The following is a 9,710-nucleotide window of genomic DNA, read 5'->3' as shown; positions in this document are numbered from 1 at the left end:
TAACGTACACCATACTTTACCCTGCAACATTTCATTATTTAGGAGAAGTAGTACCGGGATAGAGGTGGTACTACCTTAACCTATACAATGAAATCTGGTTGGTCCGAAGTCTACATGTGGTGAACACGTATACTCCGGACAATAGGGAAGCTTTCTGGAGCTTAACGTACGCCATATTTTGCCCGTCCGGAGTATACGTGTTCACCACATGTAGACTTCGGACCAACCAGATTTCATTGTATAGGTTAAGGTAGTACCACCTCTATCCCGGTACTACTTCTCCTAAATAATGAAATGTTGCAGGGTAAAGTATGGTTTTGATTATAGGAATATAGAACCAGAACCTCCAAAATGGATTTAATTTAACATTCAATATTCAGACCTGAGTTTCTATGTTGAGGTTGCCAAATTGCCTGGTTTTTACTGGATTGGCCCTGATATTTAATATATAATTTGGGAAAAGTCCGGTCCGATCCGGTTGCCCAGATTTCATTGGAAAAGCCCGGTTTTTGTCATGGTTCTCATTGTCATTCTGTAATCAAACTTAAAAAAAGGTGTTGTAACTTTTTTTTATTTATGCGTCCAAAATTTTTGCAGCAAGTTTCAAAAAATTATCATGAAAGGTTTTTTAAGTTTTTTTTTAGATTTTTGATGAGCAATTCCTTAGTTTTGACCAAAATTGCCCGGTTTTGTTAATTTGTTCGACAATTTTGAAATCAAATACCCGGATTTTGCAGGTTTTAATATAAAACAGCCCGGATTTGTCCGGCCCGGATACGTGCTGAAAAATATCTGACAACCTTATTCTATGAACAAGTGAGAAAATTTTGAAAAACTTTAGCAGAATTGTTGAATCAAAGCAATCGAAAGATTCCTTTTAATTCAACCACGGTAAACAAAAAGTTCAGATACCGGTAAATTTTGAGTGTAGAGTAGAATATCTCGCTTGCTCTTTTGGACCCTCATGGGGGGGGGTTTAACCCCCAAAACCCCCCCGTTCCTATGGCCATGCTTTCACCAATATTGAACAATTTTCTATTTAACTTGTTGTCCGAAAAAATCATGCATTTTAGTCGTGAAGGCACCAACGTTGAACTAATAAGTTACATAGGTCTACCCCAAGGCTCATGTTTAAGCCCCCTGCTATACAATTTTTATGTCCGAGAAATCGATGCTTGAATCGCACAAAATTGCACGCTTAGACAACTTGCATATGACTATGAATTTCATATCACAGGCAAAACAGACATTCAAATAAAACCTCCGTTGCAAGAAACTCTAAATAACTTATCACATTGGGCCAGGAATCAAGATATCCAGTTTTCACCTAGAAAAACCGAGTTAGTAGTTTTTTCAAGGAAGCATTCCCCTCCTTAAATAGAGCTCCTTCTGATGGGTAGAACTCTAACTCAATCTCTTAGTTATAAATATTTGGGTATCTGATTCGACTCTAAATGCCTCTGGGGAAACACATTAGGTACTTGGCTCACAAATGCCAAAAAAGAATCAATTTCCTTCGAACGATTACTGGAACTTGGTGGGGTGCTCATCCACAGGACCTCATCGGGTTATACCAAAGAACGATACTGTCGGTCATAGAATATGAAGGTTTTGCTGTGAACAATTACCATACTTCTAGTCAATTAAAAATAAATACTTTTTTATTAAATTCGGACACTAGTCACTTTTACCCGATTAGACGTTCCTAGATAAAATTCGATCTGTCCATGACCGATGACATCCGTGGAATTCCAGATCTTGTCCGACCCAACGTAATTCCTTCTATCTTTGCATCTAAAGGATGTGAAATTGATCCTATAAAAATGTTCTTCACTGATGGTTCTAGAATCGACGGTGCAACCGGCTTCGCAGTGTACAATGAGGGCTTCGAAGCTTCGTTCAAGCTTCGAGACGAAGCATAGTTTACACTACTGAGCGAGCCGCTATTTACTGTACTTTGGAGCACATTCGCACACTTCCTGTAGACAATTATTTCGCCGTGACTATGATTATGAAAAGAATAATTTTTTTCCCTTTAATAAATTTCGTACAACTGTATTTACCATGAATTTATCACACATTGAAAGTCAGTAGAATCAATTCATGTATTAAATATCTAGATAAACTGAAGAATTTGTATAATTTATGCGTTAAAGTTACATACATGGAATTCCATTTTTTTTAAACCGATATTATTTTAACGGATGTTTTGATGTATATGCCGTTTCTTAGTAATAATTAACATGCGTCTTCGCTGCTAACCGCTTGTTAGGCAACAAGGTAGATATTGTAGAAAAGCCTCATACCACTCCAAATTTCGTGGCAGCGTTTTTGGCTATCATCTCGAAGGGTCGCGGTTCAAATCTGATTTCTGGGCTTTTTTTTTCATTACGTTGTTTGATTGCAGAACTGGCGTGCGTGCTGGCATGTATCGAAAAAAGTCAAATACAAAGCAATTAGTTAAGTCAAATGAATTGAGATGATGGGAGAGAATACAGATGGATGCCGAGAAATCGGTAGCACCACATGGGCTAGTGGCGAGCGAAGTAAGAGAGGATAGAAGATTTTTTTTTGCTGATTAAACGATTACTTGTAAGCTGAACAGAAAGCCGTTCAAATCTGTAATGGAGCTTCAAAGTTTCAATAAGCACCTAAATTTTGGGCTGAATTGAACGAACTTCAGCACATTTATTATGCTGATTAAGCTGTGTTTGACCTTTTTTACGAGACATTTGGTTGCTTGGGTAGAGAATAAATATCTATCACCACAATCTTGTGAACTTATACTATCTTAGATGTCTATTTTCCTTATCTTACCGGAAATGTTCAGATCAGATCAAATACCTGTAATTGATTCCACATTAAAAAAAAAATTAAAGCAAAATTAAGTTGAGTTTTGTGAGTAAAGATTTCAGAACCATCAATGTTCTAGTGAGTAAATAGCATCATTTGAAGATTTTCGATTTTTCAGAGACTCAACTCTAATTTCCACTGAAAAACGAAAAACTGCACACCGAGATACTGCTACCGCTACCGAAAACTCGAGGAGATCGATTAGATCTCGTTTGATGCTTATTCAGCATGGTTCAGCGATTTCTGGGCAGAAGCCCACCTGTCTGTCTATCAATCGACTATAGACAGCCAAGCCTTCATTCAGTACCAGTACCTAGATATGCTGATCGATCAGTCGCTGCTGAATGGGCGGGTGGTGTTCGATTTTTTTCAACCGGACCATGGGAAACGTCATCACCTTGGGAAAAAAAGATACTAAATAGGGTTTGTTAGAGACGATCGCCAGGCGGATGGAGTTTTTCGTCATTTCAATGATCGTTAGGCATCATCCGTCATTTCAATGCGTCCGGTTTTGTTTGCCGGGGCGGTTTTCTTTAAGTTTAAGGCTTCTTGGTCAGGTACGGAACGGATTAAAATTAGTTTACGCTGATCCTTCGCTGGGGCTGGACGTTTTGCCGGAATTTGCTTTGAATTTGTTTGGCTAGCACATGTTTGGGAAATTTGTTTGCCTTCCAACATCCGGTGCGGGTCACACACGAATGCTGTAAATAGTTGGGGCACCAAGCAGCAATCAGTCGAGGCCGCCGCAGAAATCCGTGAAATTATCAAACGTGCCCCAAGGCCTATGTCTGACAGTTTCAGCTGAAGAAATCGAAGCAGGAAAAAGCGACGAAAAAGCAGCAAAAATAAAGTTTCAGAGCGAGTTCAGTTTTTCGGCTCATCTTGTGCAGCCTATATGTGAAGATTTACCGCCTTTTGCAGGTGAAAAGTGAGAGTGATTTAGAGAGAGTTCAAGTTTTCACCCGAATAAGCGCCACATTTATGAAACAGCCGAAGCTTATCGTTTTTCGCTTATTTGGACAAATCCACACACGGTTGAAGGAAAGAAAAAAAGCCACTGAAGTACATAGTTGACTGAATTTCCATCGGGTTTCTCCAAGAAGCGGCACGGCAATTTATTCGTGGGGTCCAATACCGTAAGATGAGACAAATTGAACTTTTGGTGGTGCTGGCGTTCGCAATGATCGGTAAGTGGTACTTAAATTCATGATTTATGTAACCTCCCCGTTTGAATGTGATTCCGATCAAGGAGGGCGTTTCGATCTATTGAGTTCAGGCAGGTTTAGGTTGAGGGCACTCCCTTAGATGATCGTTCGTTAGGTTCGTCACTTAATGCTAGGTAAGGGTGATCAGCACCCTGAAACGAGGCATTTGCTGTTACGAAATGTCGCCTATACCATCTCTCGAGAAATTCGGTAATCGATCATCCACTTGATCGTTATGCTTTCGCTGGGCTGGTAACTGTTTTTTTTTTTAAATAACAGCAAGTACCCTTTAAATTACAAATTTACAAATCATTCATTGGTAGAAAACCTAAAAATTGGTTTACACATGATAAGGTCAATGAATAGTACAGAGTTATTATTATCATAGGTATCAGATATCTTTAGAAAAAAATGCACATTATAAAGAAGACTGCTCCAAATCCTAAGTACTATTCACGTAAAAATTCATTGACTAAAGAAATTTTTTTAACAGATTTGTGGATAAGTTACACGAGTAAATGTTTTAATTTTTTACAAATAACACCAGTTTACAGCATTTTTGAACTAAGTAAACTGAAGATCACTTTTGATGTGAAATTAGACGCTGAATCCGAAAATATAATTTTTAAAAATCTCAGTAAAACCGTTTTTGAGTAATATGCTCCAAATATGAAATTTTGGAAAAATTAAAAAAATACTTGTACTCAGATTCAAATATCTAGGAATACATAACATTAATTCGGAATTTCTTCTTTGCATATTATAGTTAAATAATTTTTCTTTCGACCATCTAAACTTATTTTTTTCATATGATCAACAGTATTGTTGATATTAGTTTCTTTATGATAGAAAAAATTATAAAAAACGATTTTATAAAAAAAAAAATTCGTTTCAGAGAAAGTTTTAGACTCATTGATAACATTAAAAAAAAAGATTTTCTATTGGGCATAAATATCAATTCAAAACGAATTTACAAAATCGGATAAAAATTGAAAAAACGCTAATCACTGATTTTGACTTAGAGCGAATGAGATTTGCCATGTTTAATTCTTCCTATACTATGATAAGTACATTGCGTGTCGTTCAATTATTCAATTTGCAAAAATTACTGTTATGCTAAAGCAACCATTCGTTTTGAATTTATATTTACCTTCGTTTTGAATTTATATTTAAGCCCAATAAAAAATCATTTATTTTTAAAGTTATCATTGAGTCTATAACTTTTGCGGGAACAAAACTTTCTCTAAAAAAATCGTTTTTTATAATTTTTTCTACCATAAAGTAACTAGTATCAACAATACTGTTGATCATACGCAGTAATGAAGTTCAGTTGATCGATATAAAATTTAATCACCTTAAGTATGAAAAAAAAAGAGTTCAAGTACATTTTTAATATTTCCGAAATTTCAAATTTAGAGCATATAACTCAAAAACTGTTCCACAGAGATTTTTTTGAATTTCATTTTCGGATTCAGTGCTCGATTTCACATTAAATATATAGGTCAGCCAATAAAGTTCACGATTTTTTTAAAAAATTGTAAGCTAGTCTAATTATTCCTCAAAACATAAAATGTTTAATCCTCATTGTATTCAGATTCTTTCAAAAATAAATAATACCTCAAGGAACAGTATTTTTGGTGTCTATACGATCTGACAACTAGTTTTAGAAGATTTTAACGTCCAGAGTCTGAGAATTATCCGTCTGATTTTTTCGATCATTTTTACATGCATTTTTGGAATTTTATAATTTATCAGTTCTGAGTATAAACGATCTTTGATAACTACTAAACTAAGCTTGCCAGATTGCCCGGTTTTATCCGGGTTTGCCCGGATATTTGATGCAAAATTTCGAGAAAGTCCGGTCCGGCCCGGTTGCCCGGATATCGTGAAAGAAGTCGGGATATTGCCCGGATTTTTTCACAATTTTCACAAAGTAACAAAAAAAAAAATCAAAGTTTTTTAATAAATTTGGACAAAATCGATAAGCAGTATGGAAATTTTTAACGGTTATTTCAAATAATTTCGCTGATTTACTTTTATAAACCTTTAAATATTTCAGTGTTCCAAAAAGTTCTTGGAAGTCTGCAATTACATTAATTAAATATTAATTTAATTTTTTTTTGCATTTTTTCTTTGCTTTTATATATAATAAAACATAAATTTTGCCCGGTTTTTGTATTTGAAAAATTGAAATCCATGCCCGGATTTTGCCAGGTTTTTTTGAAAAAAATGCTCAGAATTGCTAGGCCCGGATGGGAGTGGAAAAAATTCTGGCAACCTTATGCTAAACTAGTTAATCTATATGAACACTTACAAAAGATTTTTATCTATTTGTTATCCTTCATGCAACCAAGGATTCTGATCTCGCATAGTTATTTAGATTTATGGAACACAGCGCTTTATGAAATTATATTCAACAACTTTTCAAATTTGAATATATAAAATTATGACTATTTCTGAGATCATTTAAAACAGTCTTTCAGTATTTGATATCCTTGAGTCCTTGAGAAGAGAATTCGAAACTTTGATTTTAAAACCTTTGTAGTCTTCTATAGTAAACCATTTTACCCATTTTCCTAGTTATCTAAAAACTCGAGCTTATAGAAATAAACTTATTTCACATTTTTAATCAGCACCTAAGTAGCTCTTGTTTTTTTTTGCATCTTGAAAATATTTGTTTTTTTGTTTGCTTTCTGGAATCCAAAAATATTTTGGGCTTGTGATATAGCTCAGTTGGCAAGTCTGTTGCTTCCTGAGTCAATTTCCGCGAGTTCGAGCCAACTGCCACGATCATATTAAGTTGTATCAAGTCGTCGTAGTATAAAGCCAAGTTGAAATATGCCATAAATTTCCTTACCAGGAGTTCCTGAACATGATCTGATTTTAACAGATTTTATTATTTAATTTTTCTAGGACTCCAGAATGTGAGGGTTTCTGACATTACAAATGAATACGAAAATGTTAACTATGAACTATTTGATTACCTCGATAATGTTGATAGGTGACCATACTATAGCATTGAATATTCCAATATTCTCATTGAAATACTTAATGCATTTCGAATAGAAGTGAATGAGCCCTGTTTTCGTCTTAAATTTATGAAATTGAGGAAAAATGCATGGTTTAATGTTGAAATTGAAACTGCTATGATCAAAAGAGATCAAGCGTATAGAGCCTGGAAACGATTCAAAACTAATGAAAATTGAAATAATCTTAAAGTCCTAAGAAATCGAGTGACCTTCCTAACCCAGAAAGCTAAAACGAAAAATGATCAAAAACAACTGAATATGAGTCTGACCTCAAGAAAATTTGGGAACATTATTTAAAATTATGGCTAATCTAAAAATCTAGCTAACTCTTGTCTATCCAATCGTCCCAGAAGTGAATGAATATTTTTCTTCGAACTTTACACGAAGCACTACTGAAGAGCGATGTCCATCAGGTAGCCCTAACGGTCTCTCATTGAGTACAGTCCATGACACTGGAATAACTAATGCGGTCTCTGAAATTATTTCAGATGCTATTGGACTTAACAAAATTTCCATTAAGTCAGTCAAAACTATATTACCATATCTTTTATCAGTTTTGTCACGAAACTTTAACACAATTATTACAAAGTCCAGACAAGAAGAAAAACGTGAAAGTTTTTTCAATTCCGAAAAAAATAACTCTACTGATATAACGAATCTTAGAGCCATAAGTGTTTTATGCACGATTTGAAAAAAAAAAAAATCGAATAACATTTGAACCAACAGATAATTAATTGTTTGAATGAATTTAATTTTTAACTAAATATCAATCAGGTTTTATAGCATTTCATAGAACCGGGCCTGCATTAATTAAGGTTCACAATGACATCGCAGACTCGATTGGCAAAAAAACTATTACTATTATGATGCTCATTGATCTTTCTAAAACTTTCGATAGACTATCTCACTCTAAACTCATAAATAAGCTAATAACACAGTTTAACTTCCTGAGATCAGCTGCTGTTTTACTGAGGTCTTATTTGCAAGAAAGATATCAAGCTGTGTCAATGGATAGTGATTTGTCACCGTTCATTCCAATAGAGTCTGTTGTGCCTCAAGGTTTTATTCTGGGTCCGATATTGTTCTTACTTCTTATAAACGACTTACCTTCGGTGCTTGAGTATTGTTCAGTGCATTTGTTTGCAGATGACGTTCAAATATATTTAGGAACTGAAAGCAATTTTTCTGTATCAGAACTTGGTAGAAAGATCAACTTTAATCTTGAAAGGATTTATCAATGGTCTAAAGTTAATTTACTTCCAATGATTCTGTCTAAAACGAAAGCAATATTATTCAGAATTTGAAAAATATATACAAAAATCGGTTTTATATTTAAACAATTCTGAAATATTTGTTTTCGATCATGAGAATAATTAAGGCATCATTTTCGAAAGTAACTTTTCATGGAATCCTTTTATCTCAGCTCAATATGGAAAAATATACAGCTCTTGATAAGAATTTAAAATTTTAAATTTAACCACTAAATGCTATGATGTTCGAACAAATGTCCAAACTGTTTAAGTGCTTTTTTTATATTTAAACTTGTTATGATTTGAACAGACTTCGTGGTTGCTCTAAACTCCTGTTGTAGATATATTTTCAATCTTAATAGATATGATAGAGTGACACACTTCCAGAAAATTTTGATTGTGTGTTCTTTCAACCGGTTATACAAATAAAGAACATACTTAATCATCAATAGAATAATTAAAATTAGTAAACCACTCTATTTATGATCTATTCTTACTTCACGTACCAATATCCTTGTTGTTTCGGTGAATTGCTCAGCTTATATGAATAAGTTGTTTTAGTTAGAGGCATTTTGTTCTCTGAAATTCTTTACCTGCTGATTAACTACTTCGGAGTCAGATTTCAAGTGGATTCTTTTAACAATTTTTGCAAGTTAAGGTTAAATCAGCAATTAGAATAAGTAAGTTTAGATTTTCTATCACACACCAACAGAATGGTAATTTATTCACATATTACACCACATTGTAACAATACAAAATGATATGTTATCTGAAGTTACAATAACTAATGAACTATGAAATAATATTAATAGAAACAAATTCTCTAGACCCCGATTGAACTTTTGAATAGAGAAGATTCTCTTCTATAATGTTGCAAATTTTCAAAAAATCCCAAAATTGATTGTTATGGTAATAACTTCGTGGAAGTATTACCAAAAAAAAAAATGGGAATAAGTCATATTTTTTTGCGTCTATTTTTTGTGAATACTTCAACCACACTTTTTTACATAATATAAAACCCATGTACAGTTAAAACATAAAAATGCGCATGGTTAATATTGCAGATATTCTTCAATCGATATACACAACTTAACGAGGAAACTGGAGACACGAATAGTGCTATCTGGCGACAGAAATGGAATTACAACACTGCGATTTTTTTAAAGCTCGTAACAGAGATGCCAGGTGTCCTTATTTTTCAGAAATAGTCCTTATTTTCCAAGACCATTTTGAAAACTGCCGAATTATCCTGTTTTTTTATAAAAAAAAAAGATCTTTAAAATGTCCTGAATTTTGCTGATTTCCAAAAAAACTCAATAAGGATGAAATCATCGAACAAATCTAAATATAAGTAGTTGAACCCATTTAACCGA

At 33.9% G+C, this 9,710-nt stretch overlaps 1 protein-coding gene across 1 annotated transcript in view; it reads left to right on the top strand.

Moving 5' to 3' along the window:
* The first annotated feature begins 3,463 nt into the window (after nucleotides 1-3,463).
* The window catches only part of LOC129756773 (uncharacterized), a 40,881-nt gene continuing 34,634 nt past the window's right edge, over nucleotides 3,464-9,710 (top strand). Inside the window, exon 1 of the mRNA XM_055753781.1 lies at nucleotides 3,464-4,040. Within this exon, the coding sequence (XP_055609756.1) occupies nucleotides 3,995-4,040 (46 nt within the window). The 5' untranslated portion in view covers nucleotides 3,464-3,994. The remainder of the gene's footprint in view (nucleotides 4,041-9,710) is intronic.

Source organism: Uranotaenia lowii, chromosome 3, assembly GCF_029784155.1.
Source record: "Uranotaenia lowii strain MFRU-FL chromosome 3, ASM2978415v1, whole genome shotgun sequence".
Classification (NCBI taxonomy): Eukaryota; Metazoa; Arthropoda; class Insecta; order Diptera; family Culicidae; genus Uranotaenia; species Uranotaenia lowii.
This window is presented reverse-complemented; position numbering and strand designations above follow the sequence as displayed.